At 35.2% G+C, this 20,814-nt stretch overlaps 1 protein-coding gene across 9 annotated transcripts in view; it reads left to right on the top strand.

Annotated features, from left to right (window-relative positions):
* SLC41A2 (solute carrier family 41 member 2) overlaps positions 1 to 20,814 on the top strand; it is a 160,241-nt gene that overhangs the window by 91,881 nt on the left and 47,546 nt on the right. For 8 of the 9 annotated variants that reach the window (XM_063615192.1, XM_055235468.2, XM_055235469.2 and 5 more), the window contains 2 exons: positions 2,673 to 2,820; positions 7,765 to 7,844. In XM_063615192.1, the coding sequence (XP_063471262.1) occupies positions 2,673 to 2,820; positions 7,765 to 7,844 (228 nt within the window). Of the gene's footprint in view, positions 1 to 2,672; positions 2,888 to 7,764; positions 7,845 to 20,814 lie in introns of those variants that run through there. The other variant, XM_055235474.2, reaches the window with a different exon arrangement.

The raw sequence follows: 20,814 nt of genomic DNA, 5'->3' as shown, positions 1-20,814 counted from the left end.
AGTGTACAATTCAGTGGCTTTTGGTATATTCATAAGGTTGTACAAGGATCACCGTGATCTAATTCCAGAACATTTTCATCACCTCAAACAGAAACGCTGGGCCTGGCGTGGTGGCTCATGCCTGTAATCCCAGCACTTTGGGAGGCTGAAATGGGAGGATCACTTGAGCCCAGGGATTTGAGGCTGCACTGAGCCAAGATTGTGCCACTGCACACCATCCTTGTGACAAAGTGAGACTCTGTCTGTAAACAAAACAGAATACTTAGCAGTTATTCCTCATTCCACCCCTCCTCTAACAATCACCAATCTACTTTCTCTTTGGATTTGCCTGTTCTGGGCATTGTATGTAAAAGTAATCATTTGATATGTGACCTTTTGAGTCTGGCATCTTTCACTTAGCATAATGTTTTCAAGGTTCATCACGTTGTCACATGCATCAGTTTTGAATCATATGAAGTGCTGAGTAACATCCAATTGTATGGATTAATGAAATGGCCAAGTAATATTCCATTTATGGATATACCAAGTTTTGTTTATCTATTCACCATTTGATGAACGTTTAGTTTGCTTCCGTTTTTTGGCCATTATGCATAGTGCTGATATGAACATTCAAATTTTTATGTAATGTATAAGTTTTTATGTAAATATGTTTTCCACTCTGTTGGGTGTACATGGAGGAGTAGAATTGCTGGGTCAAGTTAAACTCTGTTTAACTTTTTAAGGAACTGCCTGCTCATTATTTTTAGTTTCTTTCCTAAGGTATTTTTTCTCCTCTTTGAAAATTCAGGGCAGTGATTCTGGGGTGGGCGTGGTGGGTGCGTTTTTCAACTTCAGATTGTAAACTTCCAGAGATTTAATGTTGAGGATAACTTCTTTGAAGTCTAGCAGGGTGCTCCTCCCTTGACCTGAGAATAAAATACTAAGATGATCTGACCTAGCAGAATAGTTCTTTTCATTTGTGTTTAGTGGTTTTCAATGCATTTTGTTTTCTATTTAGTTCTATTAAAGAAATTGTTGGCAACCTTAGTTGTTTTAGTAGATTGAAATGCTTCCTAACTGGGATGTTATTTATCCTTATCTAATGGCTTACAAGGAGAACTGGGAATCCATTCAACAAATAAAAGGTTTTTTTCATCTTTTAAAAAATCATGGAGAAAATGACACAATGTAGCATTAGTCATATTCCTTTAAATAGAAGAAAATATAAAAATTAATTTTGCTAGTATAGTTATTTTAAAGATGTGATGGCAAATCCATACAAAAGCTTAGGAGTAAAATTTGTTTAGCTTTATTTTAATATCTATAATAATTGCTTATTCCTACATGATATGGAAAAAATAAAAATTTTGGGTTTGTATGTAGTTCAAGCATCTTTAGTCATAGGTGAGAAGATCTTTAAATATCTTAAGAAGCAAGAGAAAGAAAATTCAGTCAAAGATAAGAGTTGGGGTAAGGGTTGTAGCATTCTGTAACATCAAAAAATTAAGTAACATTTGACTTAGATTAAGTAATCTAAGGCTGTAGGCTACAGGACTGTGAGAAGATGTGATGGCAAATCCATACAAAAGCTTAGGAGTAAACTTTGTTTAGCTTTATTTTAATATCTATAATAATTGCTTATTCCTACATGATATGGAAAAAATAAAAATTTGGGGTTTGTATGTAGTTCAAGCATCTTTAGTCATAGGTGAGAAGATCTTTAAATATCTTAAGAAGCAAAAGAAATAGAAAATTCAGTCAAAGATAAGAGTTGGGGTAAGGGTTGCAGCATTCTGCAGGATCAAAATACTAAGTAACATTTGCCTTAGATTAAGTAATGTAAGGCTGTAGGCTATAAAACTTCGAGGTAAACTCTGCCTTTAAGTTAAAAAGTATTTACTCTGCATAATAATTAGAGTTATTGAGAAGAAGCCAGGAATATCTCTGATAATAATGAAACTTTGATCAGCTAAAATGATATTATCAAAAAAATGCCTTGAGATGATAAGACTTTCAATAAGAGATATGCAGCTTTTAACCCTAGGGAGATTTACAATTAAATATGAATTGAGAATCAAACCTAGTTTTTCAATTTCATTTTGGAGCTTGGATGTCTATTATCAGCAGACAGCCAGTATTTTATGGAATGCCTGTACTATAAGATCCCTATGGATAAAAATAACATCCTGTTTACCTTTAGAGTTAAGAGCACTAACTTTGGTGTCAGATACCTATTTTCTTCCGGTTCTGCCTATTTCCTCACTGTATTCTTAAGTTTCTAAGCCTCAGTTTCTTCATAAAATAAAATGACAGTATCTATTTTATATTGGTGGGGACAATGAAATGAGATGACGAATATAAAGCATTTAGCATAGTACTTGGTATATAGTAGGAGCCCAATAAATGTTAGCTTTTTTACTGTTACTGTTCTTATTGTTGTTATTGTTATTATGCTATTTCCTTGTAGGTTATGTAACTATTTTAATAAATGTTTGTTGAATTAATGTGTTACTTTTCAGTTACATTAATATTTTTACCTTATTTACAGTTATGAATTTGTTTGAAGTTTATAGAAAATGTATAACATGTTAATATGTCTGATAGTGTCATACCTTCTAGTGAACTTTGATAATTTAGATCTGCTACATAGAAGAGAGATTTAAATGTTGTCTCTCTCTTTTTTTTAATTTTAGAGACCTATTACTACATTTCTCCATTAGTTGGTGTATTTTTCTTGGCTCTAACTCCTATTTGGATTATAATAGCTGCCAAACATCCAGCCACAAGAACAGTTCTCCACTCAGGCTGGGAGCCTGTCATAACAGCTATGGTTATAAGTAGGTTAGTATTAAAATGTGTGTGTGTGTGTGTGTCTGTCTGTCTGTCTGTCTTTGTGTGTCTTCTATAAGCATATATGTACATGCATATTAAAATTAATGAATTGCCTGTTTTTATTTCTTAGGTTAATTGTTTTATATAGCCAATTCATTATTCTCCCAGGTATTATAACAAGGGATCTAAATGACCGGCATTTCAGTAGACATAAAGAACCTCATTTGGCTACCAATTTCAAACTTCTCTCCAAAGCCTTACCAGATTGAGTAAAATTTAGTGATGTTTGTCTTTGTGTATGTATGTGTATGTTAACCTGACAAGGACATTACTTACTCTGAGTATTAAGTTGCTCAGATGAGTATCATAAAGCCTTAGAAATGTATATTCCATTGGCTACTTCCATATCTAGGACTCTGACAACCTTAAAGATGTAATTAAGGACATATGTAAAAGATTTAGCTGCAAGCATCCTATCACCCCAGAGTTTTTAATAACAAAAATAAATAGAACAACATAAAGGTCTTGCAATACGGTATTGATCAGATAAATTATTATATAGTCACAAAATGGAGTATCAGCCATTAAAATAACATTGTAGCATTTCTATTGCTATGGAAAGATGTTTATTATACATCTAATGAAAAGAACAACCTAGAAAGAGTATGAATTTCCTATTAAACATGGTAGATTAAGAAACATTTCTTTTCCTTCCTGAAATTAGTAAAAGGACAGTAAGAGAATAAAAATGCTATAAAACCACAAAGACAGAGGGGGAACAAAGAGGGCAGCAGGTGAGAGATTTGACAACATTAGTTAGATAGGAATCAGATGAAGAGTTGTTAACTGAATGAGCAGAATGAAAAAAGCTGAAACCTAACTGCCTATCAGAAGCAAGTCTCAGAAACCCAGAAAGAGGAATTAAAGGCATCAAGTACATCTGAAAGCTGCAATGAAGAAGATTAGTTGAAAGTTTAGATAAGGAGCAATTAGATCCAGAAAATCTTTCTCCAGCTTTAGCACCCATGTGACTGCCCCCTCATACCCTAGCAGAAGACAAGAATAACCTCTCGAGAGGCTAAGTCGGAGAGGTTCTAGATTCAGAAACACCTGTACATGTGAGATATGGCTTAAGCACTGTATGAAAAATAGCAAGACTAAATAAAAGTCTACGCACTGAACAATGAGAACCCTATCCCACTTCCTTTCCTTTGTATAATGCTGGGAGACAGCCTTTTACCCCCAGGCAAAAAATTAGATAATTCCTTTCTGGGGAAACTTACCAGCACAAAAGATCAGATCTGCAGATACTAACCCTTGTGAGTCCTTTAATGAAAGAGCTGCAAGCCCACCTGATTGTCTTCCATGAGTCCCACTTGCTGACAAACTCTGCCCATGTACACAGAGAGTTCCAAGTATGCCTTGCAGTGCCCCTTAAACAGGGCAGCCAGTAAAGGATTGCTAGACATCTCATAAAGGCCTCTAACATAAAAGACAGAAAAAAAAATGGTACTCAAGGAAAGTGCCATCAGTACTTTCAGAAAACTCTCATCCGTATCCTCAGATAAATAAGAGAAACTATTGCATAATAGCTATTGCATAATATTCATAACATAGGAACAGAATGCAAAAGAAGATTCGAAAAACACAAAGAGCTCTTGGGAATTAAAAAATACATAAATAGCAGAAATAAATTATGTAGAAGAGTTGGAATATAAAGTAGAGGAACCCTCCTGAAAAGCAAACCATGAAGCAAAGAGATAAACAATAGGAGGTGAATGATAAGGAGAGAAAATTATCAAATAAATAATACAAGAAAATTCCCAGAACTGAAAAACACGAGTTTCCTGATGGAAAGCGCCCGCTAAATACCCAGTGCAATAAATTAAAGTAGGTTGGACCCAAATCAAAGCATATTATCATGAATCCCAAATGTTTCCAGAGAAAAAATATGTTACATATAAAGCACTGGGAACCAGAATGATGTCCAATAGCAACACTAAAATTATTCCTTTGAAATTCTGAGAGAAAATTATTTTGAACATAAAATATAGTCACAATATCAACCACGTGTCAGAGAAGACTAAATAAATTTTCAGACAGGCAGGATCTCATGGAATTTACTGCTCCTCTACCCCTTTGTATAAAGCTGAAAGGAAGTGTGGTCTCTCAAAATTAGGAAATAAATTAAGAAAGAAGATGATACGGGAAAGAAGAAATCTATTCTGTGACAGCATGTGGTTCATTTTTCTGTAATGTAGATTGCTTTTTTCCTGGAGGATTCAGGCAACAGGATCCCGTGAAATACCGGGATTTTGTTATAGTACGTAGACCAAGATCCAAGGGAGTATTGGAGGAGGGAAGGTACAGGATGACAGCTGTACATCAGGCCTAGACAGGCAACCACCCAGATTGGCAGGAGGACAGGGGGCTTAAGGAGGGATGTCTCTAAAAAAAAAAAAAAAAAAAGTAGAATTGATGAGTTTGACTGTACTGAAAGGTACTTCATAAACTTAGTTACACATGTGAGGTTGAATTAGTAATAGGTACCTAAAAAGTGAAGAAAAATATGAGGCAAAGCAAAAAGTATAAGTGAGTATATCTAATAATACACTCTGTGGCTCAGCTATGAATAATGAAATTTCTGTTGTTATGATAAAGTCAACCCTAAGTATTTCACCAGAAATTATAACCAGATTAGCAGGATGGGAGGAGGAAGGGATTTGGGAAGGGATCAAAGTGGGGAGGGAAGTTTAAGAGAGGTCAAATCCTCATCTGCCATAGTAGGAAGTCGTTTGCTAAATGTCTAAAATTTAAAATGAAGAAATAGCAGTATAAACATGTTATTTAGAAAAATTAAATGCCAGAAGAAACTACTAAAGAAGTTAAAAAGAATTTCCAGTAGAGAGAAGGACCTGGAGGTGGGGCTAGGGACCATTATTTTATTATGAACTTTATGGTACTTTTATATACCTCTGTTTTTTCTTTTTAGAGATTGTGTCTCGCCGTGTTTCCCCGGCTGAAGCACAGTGGCTTGATTGTAGTTCACTGCAGCCTCAAACTCTTAGGCTCAAACAACCCTCCTGCCTCAGTTTCTTGAACAGCCGAGACTACAGGCATGCACCCACCCAGCTAATATTTTTACTCTTTTGTAGAGACAGGGTCTCGCTATGTTGACCTGGCTGGTCTTAAACTGCTAGTCTCAAGCAGTCCTCCCACTTCGGCCACCCAGAGTGCTGGGATTACAGGCATGAGCTACCATGCCGGCTGTACTTTTACTTTTTTAGTGACACACATCTATATGATAAAAATAAAATTTAATAAAAGCAAATAAAACTACTTTTATCATTTAATTTTTATTTTTAAAAATGTATATAGTAAAAAAGCTGGGTTGCGGAGATGTCGGTCAATGGATTAAAAATTTTGGTTAGACTAGAGGAACATGTTCAAGAGATTTATTGTACAACATGGTGATGATAGTTTATAACAGTGTACTGTATTCATCAAAATTGCCAAGAGATTTTAGGTGTTCTCACCACAAAAGATAAGTATGTGAAGTAATGCATAAGTTAATTAGCTCAATTTAGTCATTCCACAATATATACATGTTTCAAAACATGTTGTATAGGGTAAATATGTGCAATTTTTATTGTCAATTTAAATAAGTAACAAAATAAGTTAAAAAATGTCTAGAAGCCTATATAACGGCATACCAACAGTGTAACTCAATGGTGTAACTAGGGTTGGTTTTTACTTTCTTCATTTTGTCTTTTCTAATTTTTTCTATAGTAACTTTTATCACTGGGCTTAACAGGAATCTTAAAAAATGTACTTTTAGCAATTGTTATATCCACCACATGATCTATATATTTTGTCAGGGAGGTTTATTTTTTGACTCAGAACTAGTTTGTTCTTGAAATATGTACTTTATTCTTTTAATTAGGGCTTAAAATGTTAAAATATTTCTAAGAACTATTTTGGGGCTCTACAGTGTACCTCTTTAATGAGAACGCCCACAGTTTAGGCCTATTAAGGCATAATTCCTTTATTTTACTAAAGAATTAAAATAATAAAGATTTGATAATTTTCTAATGTTAACTATTGGGTAAGAACATTTGATCTGATATTTTGACAATCAATCCCATTCTGTGACAGCATGTAGTTCATTTTGTTGTAATGTGGATGGCATTTTCCTGGAAGATTTGGGCACAGGATCCCATGGAATATTAGGACTGGCAATGTTTTATACTACACAGACCCAGAAACTGATGTTAACCAGTTGATAATGGCCTTGGAAACTTAGAAAAATCTCCAAGTTCCACTGACACATTGAGAGTGTATGGCTTGCTACCATATAACGATATGTTACTTTTCCAGATTTCTGTTCTCAGGATCAGCTCTTTCTGTGGCTATAACTCATTATTTTAATTTGCCAGTAATAAGACACATCCTAACAATATCTAGTTTTAACACAATAAAAATAACCTCATTTATGCCTTGTTTATTTCAAATATGAAAACATACTCTTTTTTAAATTATTTTTTAAATTATAAGAGTGATCAATGGCATGGTTTTAAAAAATTAATAAGCACAGAAGGATATAAGATGACCGTCAGTCCCCATCACCCTCACCCCCAGAAATAGACATGGTTAATAATTTCTTGTATACTGTTCAAGACATTTTAATGCACTTAAAGCGTATGCTTTTTCTTTTCACAAGTAGCATATCTTAGACATCAGAATTCTGAAATTTGGGGCTAGAGCTTATGCCATGTTTTATTTTCAACATTTTACTGTTGACATTGATTTTTACTTTGAATATTTTTCTTTTTGCTCTATTTTTAAAATGTGTGAATATTTTATTTTAAAAAGGAGGGGTGTCTGTATGTACAGAATAACTTCAAGTATGTTCTCTTCCCTCTTCTCTAAATTATATAATTTTATCTCTTTCAGCATTGGGGGCCTTATTCTGGACACAACTGTATCTGACCCAAACTTGGTTGGGATTGTTGTTTACACGCCAGTTATTAATGGTAAGAATTAGATATACTGTTTCATGATAATATCAAATCTTCGTATACTCTTAGGTACTATTAGAAGTCTTAGGGCTCAGATTCAATAGGTCTGTCCTCCCATCCCAACCATTCTGCCTCCAACCCCAAGTTGTTGCTCACAGTGAAAATTACATTCCCAGGTCTCAATAGGCAGAATACATTTCTGAAAAGTAATCTTTCTTGATCTTATCATGAACTACTAGTTTGAGAGTCAGGTATACCTGACTTAAGATTAATGTGGCAAAATATATTTCAGATTTTATTATTTACATTGGGATTATTGGCTATCGTATATTGTTTTGTTGTTCCTTTTGTCAAATTTTGTGGGTAAATTAGAGACAGCTGGGTTTAAACATTGCTTAAGTCCATTCAGTTCATTAAATTCTGGGGTAGGCACAGTGGCTTATGACTGCAATCCCAGTGCTTTGGGAGGCCTAGGTAGGAGGGTCGCTTGAGGTTAGGAGTTTGAGGCCAGGGCAACGTAGTGAGACCCCCCATCTCTATAAAAAATTCAAAAATTAGCCAGATGTGGTGGCACATACCTGTAGTCCCAGGTGTGTCCTCAGGAGGCTAAGGCAGGAGGATTGCTTGAGCCCAGGAGTTAGAGGCTACAATAAGCCATGCATGCTAGCCTGGGAAACAGAGTGAGACCTTGTCTTTAAAAAAAAAATAGAAGAGAAAAATCTATTGGTCCTCAGCTGATCCCTTTAAAAATCTGTCATATATTTTTTTGTTTTCTATGAAATGGGAATTATAATACTTAAATTCACAGACATTTATATATGAGTTACATTTAATAATCATTTTAATCCAGTCTACCAGCTTCTGGGGTAACTGTCATTAAAGTGTATTTTTTTGTTTTTTGTTTTTTTTTTACTTTAAGTTCTGGGATACATGTGCAGAACGTGCAGGTTTGTTACATAGGTATACATGTGCCATGGTGGTTTGCTGCACCTATCAACCCATCATCTAGTTTTTAAGCCCCGCATGCATGAGTTATTTGTCCTAATGCTCTCCCTCCCCTTGCCCCCCACCTGACAGGCCCCAGTGTGTGATGTTCTCCCTGTGTCCATGTGTTCTCATTGTTCAACTCTAAAGTAAATTTTAAGTATAGCCTAGACCAATATAATTTAAAAAGTAATTCTACTTGGGGAAAAACATGTCCCAGGATATACTACATATTTAATGTAATTTACTTTGCATATCTATGTAAAAAGAAAATATGTCAGTCGGGCACGGTGGCTCATCCCTGTAATCCCAGCACTTTGCGAGGCCAAGGCAAGTGGATCGCTTGAGCTCATGAGTTTGAGACCAGCCTGGGCAATATGACCAAACCCTGCCTGTACAAAAAATATAAAAATTAGCCAGGCATGGTGGTACACGCCTGTAGTCCCAGCTACTTAGGAGGCTGAAGCAAGAGGACCTTCTGAGCCTGGGAGGGAGGCAGAGTTTGCAGTGAGCCAAGATCGAGCCACTGAACTCCAGCCTGGGCAACAGAGCAAGACCTTGTCTCAAAAAAAATGTATATATGTAAAAAATATATGTGACATATAAAGGCAAGTTCTTCAAAATCTAATTTCATATCTAAAATTTCTACTGAATATTTTAATTTTTATATCCCTTTAGAATATCAATAAACAAATTTTCCCTATAGGTCTCTCTCTTCGTGCCACCATTCTCCCCATCACCCACACATAAAATTGTGGGACCATCTATTTCAACCTGGTCCTTCATCCTCTTTGACTGAAAAATGACCAAGCCATTGTCTACTTGCCCTTTAACACAGTTCACTTGCTCAGTCATTTATTTATATAATAAGCATGTCTTACTCTCGTAGCCTAATGTCTCAATATAGCCATCATTCAAGTAATAAAGTAGGCTTCCTGACTCACTCTCTATTTGATGCAAATTAAGTGTCACTAATAGCCTAGTCATTCTTAAACATTTTTTTTATTACATGGGTCCTAAGATGATGAATTTAACAGTGGTTTTTTTCCCTGCCTATCAAATCAAATTTGAATTCTTCCACCTAGCTTTCAAGGCCCTCTGTACATGGTTGGACTCATTGTTTCCCAAAGACACGCACAATTTTTTCATTATCATTCTAACTAGGTTTTTATATTGTCCCTACAAAGATTCATCTAATTTTCACTGCCTGGAATAACTACTGCTTTCCTCCCACCTCTTCAGATCCTCTTCTGTGAATATTAATGGATGAGTTCATTAGCATAAACATTACTCATAATGACTGTTAGAGCTATATTAAACAACATTTCAGTAAGAAATTTAACTTAAATTACAATAACCCTTTTATTATAAGGCTTTAATGCATATTTCAGTTGTTTTACCTTACATAAGAAACAATTCTAGAGCTTCACTGAAATGCTCTCCTTGGATGTCTGTGCCGTGGCATTGCGCGATATTCATAGTAATATATTTTTAGTATCTCAGTAAGTAAACCTGTTAGTTGGCTATCAGCACTTTGGGAGGCCAAGGCAGGTGGATCACTTGAGCTCATAAGTTTGAGATCAGCCTGGGCAACACAACCAAACCCTCTCTGCACAAAAAATATAAAAATTAGCTGGGCATGGTGGTACACAATGAGCTTATACTTCCACTCTTTAAAAAACATTAATAGAGATGGTTTACTGTATGTTCCTCAAATAAGATGGAACTTTTGAGAATTGAATTTCATTTAAAATGTGTTGGGGAATGTACTATTTAAAGGACCCTTGTTTATCTTCATCATTATTATCATCTGCTATTTAGTGAATACCTACCACTATGTACCAGGTAACTTACAGGTTTTTTTTATACATGTTATGTCATATAATCCTCACAATAAGATCAGTAGATTGTCTAAGATCTCTTATCTTGTAAGTGGTGAATCACGATTGAAACCCAGATCGGGTCTGTTCTAAAGCCTGTGATTTTTTTTCTCAAAATATGCAGCTACTAATTTGTTTTATTAGCTACAAGAATGCATACATTGTTTAAGGCATATCTGTGTTCATATTGTGAATAGGATATCTTTTAATATTTATTAATGTCTTTCAGAACTAGTGGCATTTTCCAAAATATATTTTGTGGTAACACTAGTTCTGTGAGATGTTAATAAGTATAACTTGAAAAGTGAGTTCTGTGGTCAATCAAATTTGGTAAACATTAAGTTAAACAAACTTGTTTGCTACGGGATTTCTTTTTTGTTGTTAATTCTTTTTTTTAATTTTTTTAAATTATACTTTAAGTTCTAGGGTACCTGTGTACAACGTGCAGTTTTGTTACATATGTATACATGCACCATGTTGGTGTGCTGCGCCCGTTAACTCGTCATTTACATTAGGTATATCTCCTAATGCTGTCCCTTCCCCCTCCCCCCACCCCACAACAGGCCCCAGTGTGTGATATTCCCCTTCCTGTGTCCAAATATTCTCATTGTTCAATTCCCACCTTTGAGTGAGAACATGCAGTGTTTGTTTTTTTGTCCTTGCGATAGTTTGCTGAGAATGATGGTTTCCAGCTTCATCCATGTCCCTACAAAGGACATGAACTCATCCTTTTTATGGCTGCATAGTATTCCATGGTGTATATGTGCCACATTTTCTTAATCCAGTCTATCATTGATGGACATTTGGGTTGGTTCCAAATCTTTGCTATTGTGAGTAGTGCCGCAATAAACATACATGTGCATGTGTTTTTATAGCAGCATGGTTTGTAATCCTTTGGGTATATACCCAGTAATGGGATGGCTGGGTCAAATGATATTTCTAGTTCTAGATGGTTGAACAATGGCCACACTATCTTCCACAATGGTTGAACTAGTTTACACTCCCACCAACAGTGTAAAAGTGTTCCTATTTCTCCACATCCTACTACGGGAGTTCTTAAAGCCTTTATCATGCTAACATAAACTTGAGTCTCTCTTTCTGGTACTTCTGTTAGCTAGGTGTTGGGATTTCTAGATCTAACCTTCCTCAGACCCCCTAGACCACACTTTGAGAACCATTGATCTAGGGCTTATATCTTTTTTATCACAGTCTACTTTCAAACAATAATAAACCACTTTACATATAGGATAAGAAGCTTATGTCACTATACTTGAATTACCACTCCTCTTTCTTATGTGCTCTTTTTTGAAATACATTTTACTTTGTAGTAAATCCTCTAATACACTATTATTTTTTGCTTCAGTTATTTTTAAAAAGAGGCTAAAAATGAAAAAATGTATCTTTTATATTTTATCATATAAAGTTGTATTTCCAGCACTCTTTCCTTTGTGTAGATCCAGGGTTTATCTGGTATTATTTTGCTTCTGCCTGAAGAAATTCTTTTAATGTTTGTTGTAGGGCAGGCTTACAGAGAAAATAGAGGCTTTAGGCATGTGTCTCACAGCGTGCTCTCTTTCCTTTCCCTTCACCTCTGTTCTTATCTCTAACAATGTCTATTTTTAACTTCTTTCACCCCTATCTCAGAAGAGCTGATTCTTTTGCCCAGGATCGACTAGTTGACCTGTGCCCTGGATACTATTCCATTACAACTCCAACGGGAGCCTTACTCCATCAATTATTTTAACTTTTCCGGTATCTCCCATGTCTTCCTCTCTTACATCTTTTCCCTTTAGCTTACAAATGTGCACAAGTCTTTTATCCCAAGTCACCTTTCCCATAGTGCTCTGCTTTCTCAAGCTTCTGTTCTCTCCTACTCTCTACAATCAAACTTTCCCAAGTGTAGTCTGTATTTTTTCAACTCATTATAATATTTTTCTTCCTTCTCACTCTACAAAACTGCTTTCACTAAGCTCTCCAGTGACCTCCTAATTACTTTATCCAGTAACTTATTTTCAGTCTTCATTCTATTCAGTTGTTTAATACTATTTACTATACCCTTTTTGCAATTCTACCATTCTCATCCCTTCTCTGAAAATTCTTTTTCATTTTCCTTCACTGGTTCCTTCTTTCTACCTACCTCTTTGTATTCTTCAAGACCCTGCTCTTGAGCTTCTATTCTTAGTTTTCACCTTCTTTATGGGCAATATTGTCTCATCAAGAGATTTTCGAAGTGTGGTCCCCAGACCAGCAATATCACTTGGGATCTTATTAGAAATGCAGATTCTTAAGCCTGAATCAGCAGCTCAGAGGTAGAACTCATCAATTGATTTTGATACATGCAAAAGTTTGAGAACAACTTGTCCTTGTCATACGGCTTCATTTCATGGCTTTATCCCTAGTCTTGACACATCTGTTCCTTTCTAGATCCATACTTTAAATTGGATATTTCTACATGGAACATCTAAAGCTTCTAACTGAACTCATCCTATTCCCCGCAAACCTGTTTGGAAAACCTTCGGTGTTTCCTGTGTCAGTTAGTGGTGTTAGCTACCCAGTGTCCCAAACAAGACATCCCCAATCACATACTTCCTCTCCCTTATCGTCTCTATTTTTATCTGCTCTTGAAATAGCTTCTGAATTCAAGATGCATTGGTTAGAAGGAGGATGAAAGCTATGTTATTGTAGCCAAGAAGGATTCAAGACGGACTATTTATTCAATGATCAGGAAGTCATTTGAGAGTTCAGTTTTGTTGAGTAGCAGACTAGATAAATGAAAGTACAGTCTTACAATAGAATGTTATTAACAATAAAATGGATTAATTACGTGTCCCAGAAGAGCAAGGATGAATCTCAGAAACTTGTATGATAAGTTATTCCATTTATGTAACATTCAAGAATATGTAAAACCAAATTATATAGTATTTAGGAATATACATGTATGTAGTAATAACACAGAGAAAAGCAAGAGAATAAAAAACACAAACATAGTCACTCTGATAGCGAAGGAAGGATATGAGATTAGGGAAGAGTACAGAGGGCACTACAAGTCTAAAGATAATGAATTCCTTTTCTTAAACTGGGTGGTGGGTACATTGGTGTTTTTTTGTAGTATAAGTTTTTGTAACTTACATATGTTTTATAAATATTATTTTTGCATTTATTAAATAGTATAAAACAATAAACATCTGAGAAGTAGCACTTTTAGACTTCATATTAAATAATTGACAATGAAAAGAAAAGAATTAGAATGACACTTAGAAGTCCAGATGAGGAACTTTTTCCAAGAGAAGAGACATGTGGGTACGTTTGTTGGCAAGGAGGCAAAGGAGTAATAGAGAGGGAAAGATCAAGGATGCATGAGAGATGGTGAAGAATGAGGGAGCAAGGCCCATGAAACGATGGGCTGCACAGTAGCCTTGGAAAGAAAGGATAACCCCTTATCTCAATGTGGTAAGAAAAGGAGTCCTGAAGAAAGACAGGTGGAAATACACAGATATGGGCTAGGGGATAGAGACTAAGATGAAGGGCCTTACAACTGACAGCCTCAGTTGTCCCAAGAAAGTAGAGAAATTCATTTCTCTAGGGCAGTGTTTTCTAATCTTTCTCATGTCGTGGCACACATAAAAATTAATAATATTTGGATGGCACCCTAGGGTGAAGAAGACAGCCATTTGTAACCAGGGGTACCTGATTTGGCACTGCAGCCATGCCAAGAGCTTGGAGGATAGTATCTTGACACAGCTGTAACGCATCTGAGGCACACTGGTTGGGAATTTCTGATCTAAGGTGGTGTTTTTTGTTGTTGTTGTTGTTGTTGTTGTTTGTTTTTTTTTTTGAGATAGAGTCTGGCTCTTTTCGCCCAGGCTGGACTGCAGTGGCGTGATCTCGGCTCACTGCAAGCTCCGCCTCCCAGGTTCATGCCATTCTCCTGCCTCAGCCTCCCGAGTAGCTGGGACTACAGGCGCCCGCCACCATGCCCGGCTAATTTTTTGTGTCTTTAGTAGAGATGGGGTTTCACCGTGTTAGCCAGGATGGTCTCGATCTCCTGACCTCGTGATCCACCCGCCTCGGCCTCCCAAAGTGCTGGGATTACAGGCGTGAGCCACCGCGCCCAGCCGGCGGTGTTTTTCAATCTTTTATTTTCATCATCACCTTTTGAAGGAGCCATTTGAATAAATTTTTTTTTCTAAATATACCTACCCATGAAATTTTCATATTGCACATCTACTGTTTATCCATTTGTGTACTGTATGTGTAAATGGACTTTATAAATAAAGTGAGTGATATTTTTTCTCCCCTCAAGAACCAGTTTTCTTTCACCTCTGTTAAGAATGTATAATCGAGGCTGAGCACACTGGCTCACTTCTATAAGCCCAGCACTTTGGGAGGCCAAGAAGGTGGGATTGTGTGAGCTCAGGAGTTTGAGACCAGCCAAGGCAACATAGTGAGACCTCATTTCTACTAAAAAAAAAAAAAAAAAAAAAATCAGCCAGGCATGGTGGCATGCACCCGTAGTCCTATCTACTTGGGAGGCTGAGGTGGGAGGATCACTTGAGTCCAGGAGATCAAGGATGCGGTGAGCCGTGATTGCACCACTGCATTCCAACCTAGGCAACAGAGCAGGACCCTGTCTCTAAATAAGTACATAATTTATTTAAAAAATAATGCATGATCTATGGTAAAGGAAGTAGAAAATTTAGAGAGTTCGTCAGCCATTTACCACCTTGTCTACAAGTGGGAAGGAAATGGTAAAGGTAATGGATTGGGGACTAGGGAGGTAAATACACCTACCCTTGTTTAAATAAAAAGCTCTTCACTAAAAGGGTGTTCCAATGTATTTCTTCTTAAAAATATGAAAAAAATGGAAGATATTTCTCCTCCATCTTCTTGCATTTCTTGAAACTAAAAAAGTAATTTCTGCATGTGAGTTCTGATAAGTCTTGAGAGGAGGATAGGTGAAAATGCAGAGGTACATAGAGATGGAGAAAACAGGTAGGGATATAGGAAGTGGCCAGACTTATTAACGCTGTTGATTATAAAGATTTATTTCTTAAGAAAATGAACTTTTGCTTTGGGTTCCGTTTGGAATGTGCAAAGGAATTCTTGACAGAATTTGAAATATATTCCATGACGTTAGTGCTAAACATTTACTGGAAACATACATATTTCTAAATTTAACAAAACATAAATTTGGGTTTTTAAAACAGTCCCTAGATGAACCTACTGATAATTTCTTCCTACTTTCAAACTTTATTTCATCAACTGAGCTTATTCAAGCATTAGGCACTTAAAATTCTGTCTTGTGGATACTGAGGAATCTCGCATATTATTTAGTATATTGACAAGTTGTTTTTACTAATGTTTTTAATTTGTGTGAGACTATCCTTAGATGCTCTCCACTGGCTTTAATAGTGCAATTAGTCTCTGAAGAATTTAAATAATGTAAAAGATATGTTGACAGACTAGCTTTTAGTAGAAACATAGTGTATGTCATTATAGCAAGAAAGCATTTTTTGACATTAAAGAAAACTATTCTAAGGTAATAATTTTGTTATAGTTTAAAAATGTAACCAATGATCATGATGAAACCATGAGAGGTTAAAACTTTAATTAGCCCCTTCAATAATTATGTTGTTTACTTAAAAATTTTATTCACCTTATCTGGAAAAATGATATCAGTGTCTTTCTGAAGTCTCTCATTCATTTTCTTTTTAGTTTGGTACAATTATAACATCAGTTATGTCTGTGTTTCCTGGACTACAGTGTGATAAGGTGATAAACTGTGTATTTATAAGACTTTGTTTATATTTATTGTCATTATCTTAGTCTGTTACATGGTAACAAAGAAATGATAAAAGTAGTTTTATAAAGTTTTACCAACAAATTTGTGGGTTTTAGAAGAGAGCTACAATTAATCATTAGTAGCTTTTTGTTTCAAACTCAAGAGAAGTTGCAGTTGTAGAATAGATATACTTTGGCTTAATAGCAGATGCTTTCTGTGTTTGCCTTGAAGCATTCCATATCCAATAAAATACCACGTAAAACATTACCCCCAAGAGAATCCCCAGAATAACTGAAGAGGAATGCAATTTATGCATTCCTATGGAAAATATCCATCATTGAAAAACGTATCTGAATGTAATCTTCTGCTTTGCATTAAGTATAATTTTTGATATTAGATTCTTTTCCTTTTGAGTGACTATAAAGAGAAAGATTACAAAGCTGTTTTTGCTAGTTTACCCCTTATTGGTTTACCCAGTAACTTTTTGTGAAAATGCTTGCATTATGTAGTTAAATACTCTTGCCGCTTTCAATTTCTGAGACATTTTCATTTACCTTCACTTCGAGGTATAAGCTACTGGCCTTGTTTATATGCTATTATCAGATGAGTACCCATACATGCTAATTATTCGATGTTCTAATTGTTTGTTTATTTATTTATTTTTTAATGTCAGTGAGTTTAGCAGTGGATAGTCGTATGTCAACTTTAGCAACATTAATGTGAGTAAGTTCTGATAACCCACTACCATTGGACCAGTCTCTATTCTTTTCTTTAGAAAGTGAGTTCAGATTTAGAAAATCCAGACTTTAAAAAGATAGTCACCTCTAACTTCTAGTGGAAAATTCATTGAATAAACAGAAGGCAGTTGAATTGATTGTTTAAAATATGGGTGCTAGCCAAGCTTGGTGGCTCATGTCTGAATCCCAGTGTTTTGGGAGGCCTAGGCAGGAGGATCGCTTGAGCCCAGGAGTTCAAGACCAGCCTGGGCAACATAGTGAGACCCCATCTCTAAAAAAAAAATTTTTTTAATTAGCTAGGCATGGTGATGCATACCTGTCGTCCCAGCTACACTGGGGGCTAAGGCAGGAGGATCACTTGAGCTCAGGAGTTCAACGTTGCAGTGAGCCATAATGACACAACTGCACTCCAGCCTGTGAGACAGAACAAGACCCTGTCTCTAAAAATAAAAATAAATGAATAAATAAATAGAATGGGCACCAAATGATTTATTCTCTTTCATATATATATGTTTTAAAACAAAATAGTCTGTGAATTGAAAAGCAATACAGTTTCTGGACATCCTCTGACCAATGAATTCTCCAGAAAATGTCAGGACCTACAATTAAGAAAATGCCAAGTCAGAATCACATTATTTACATAAATTTATTGTTGATAACAACAATAATATTTAACATTTTTTGAGCCTTTACCATGTCCAGAAACTGTGCTAAGCATCTTTCATATATGCATTATTTTATTTAATTCTCTCAGCATCCTTATGAGATAGATATTAAATTATCCTTATTTTCAGATTAGAAAATTGAAGCTGTAAGAAGTTAAATATCGGTGATGTCATAGCAAGTGACTGAGGTGGTTTTCAGAAAAACCCACATAGTTTGAGCCACAGTCAGAATGTTACAGAGAACACAGCTCTGCATTTATGTGCCTTAATTATTCTATCTAGTCTATGTGGCTTTTCAACACATTTTTAAAGAAATTTATTTTCCTTTAGAAATTTTTTCACAACTCCCTGGGATACATATTTTAAACATTTTTATGATGAACTGCATTTTAAATTATCTTAAACATTTGCTTTAATGAATTTTTTATTTACTAAATGAGATGTGATGAGGAAATCATGAAGCTACATTTAGTTTAAGATCAAGACATTATAATTTCAGCCTTAAAACTATAATGTTTAAGTTGCTTCATTTTTGGTGCATTGGCACAAAAAGTGATCAACCTCTCAGCTTAGAAGGGGGGAAGCTCATGCTTTTCCTGTTTCTATTCTTACATTTTTTCTGCAATTAAAAAATACTAAATTCTTATTCCACAATAACAAATTAACATTATTAGAATGCAGTGAATGCCAAAACTTCACTAGGTTTCCAGCAATATATAGGTGATATATAGGTAATATTGACCTAAATATCTTTGAACAAAATTACTCAATCTTTATTTCTGAGTATAATATTTATGTATACCCAAGATTAAACTGCTTAGATTTGGAGGCTACTAGGGCTGGGTTTTTTCTTAATAAGAAACTGGATCCTAAACATTACGTCCTAAATTATTAAGCAAAGAATTAATAATCTAGCACAAGCAAGATAATCCTATTATAAAAACAAAACAAAAACAAGATAGTTTCATCACACTTTTTTTGGAGGGAAATCTATTTTGCTTCCAGGTAACTTGGATCAACAGTGGGTAATAGACCTGGCCAGAGGATTGCTGCCTTCTGATTCTCTCTGATATCATCAAAGCTTTCAACTTTTAGCACCTGGTTCAGACATCCTGTTGCAATTGTTCTCTAATTCTTCTTGCTCAGAAATCTCCTGCGCCAGTGTATTCGGTATGATTTAAATAGAGTCCTTCATAAATTTAAGATGTCAAGTTCTCTTGATTTCATACTTCTTTCAGAGCTCATTCTTCCAACTGTTGTACATATGTAGGCATTTCTTTGAGTATTTGTCTAAGAGTGGAATTGCTAGATTGTAGGGTATGCCTATCAACAACTTTATTTATTTATTTATTTATTTATTTATTTATTTACTTACTTACTTACTTACTTACTTACTTACTTACTTAAGACAGGGTCTTATTCTGTCACCCAGACTGGAGTGCAGTGGCATGACCACAGCTCACTGTAGCCTCAATCTCTTGGGCTCAAGCCATCCTCCTGCCTCAGTCTTCTGAGTAGCTGCAACTACAGGTGTGCACCACCACACCCAGCTAATTTTTTTATTTTTAGTAGAGGCAAAGTCTCACTATATTGCCCAGGCTAGTTTCAAACTCCTAGGCTCAAGCGATCCTCCTGCCTCGGCTTCCCAAAGGGCTGAGATTACAGGTGTGAGCCACCACGCTTGCCTCAACACCTTTATTACACAATGCCAAAATGTTTTCAAAAGGGATTATAACAGTTGACACTCTTGCTAGCTTTGTGTAAGAGTTCTCATTGCTCCACGTTGTTATAAATAGTTGATGTTTTTAGGCTAAAAGGTTTTGCCAATCTGATGAGTATGAAATGATATTTATTGTGCTTTTATCCGCATTTCTGCAGTTACTGATTATCTCTACATGTAGGAGTTCTTTATATATTCTGGATAGTAGTCCTTTGACAATTATATGTGTTGAAAAAAAATTCTTCCACTCTGTGGATTGTCTTTCCACTTTCTCCACGGTGTCTTTTGATGAACCGAAGGTTTTAATTACACTGTAGTCAGATTTGTCAACTTTTTCCTTTATGGTGTGTAATTTATCTATTTTGTTAAAAAATCCTTTTCATTCCATTCGGTATCATCTTAAACATATTAAAACATATTAAACATATTAAAACTTAATATGTTTTTCTTTTGCATGAGGTCTTTAATCATGTGGAATTTGTTTTTGTGCATGATATGAGAGTGAGGACCAAATTGCATAGGTTTTTGGCATATTAATAATTATCTTAGCACTACTTATTAAAAGTCTATAGCACTATTTATTGATTTGCAGTTCCTCCTTTGTCATAGCTCAGATTTCGTGTGTGTGTGTGTGTGTGTGTGTGTGTGGTTATCAAGTTAAAGAAGTCCTACTTGATTCCTGGTTTGCTAAGAGTTTTTAATGATAAATATAAAATTTTATAAATTATTCTGCATTTATTCATCCAATTATATTATTTTTTTCCTCCATTCATTTGTTAATGTGCTGAGTTGCTTTAATTTCTTTCCAACTATTAAATCAGTCTTGCATTCCTAGGATAAATCAAATTTGGTTATGATATACATTAAATGTTTTGCTGGATTTGATTTGCTAATTGTTTAGTATTTTTAAAGTTTATGATATTCCTATATTATCCTTTTAATGCATGCACTGTAGTGATGACTTCTCTTTCATTCTTGATATTGGAATTTGTGTCTTCTATCTCTTTTTTATCTATTCGAAGAACCATCTTTTTGTTTCATTTATTTTTCTTTGCTGTTTTTATTTTCTATTTCATTGATTTCTGTTCTTATTTTATTTCCTCCTTATGCTTTCTTTTGGTTTAATTTTTTTTTCTTGGTTCTGAAGATGTGAGCCTTAGATCATTGATATGAAAGCTTTCTTCTTTCCTAATATAAGTAATGCTATGAATTGCTAA

Source organism: Symphalangus syndactylus, chromosome 13 (genome assembly GCF_028878055.3).
Source record: "Symphalangus syndactylus isolate Jambi chromosome 13, NHGRI_mSymSyn1-v2.1_pri, whole genome shotgun sequence".
Taxonomy (NCBI): domain Eukaryota; kingdom Metazoa; phylum Chordata; class Mammalia; order Primates; family Hylobatidae; genus Symphalangus; species Symphalangus syndactylus.
Note: the sequence above shows the minus strand (reverse complement) of the source record. Positions and strands in the feature narration are given on the sequence as shown.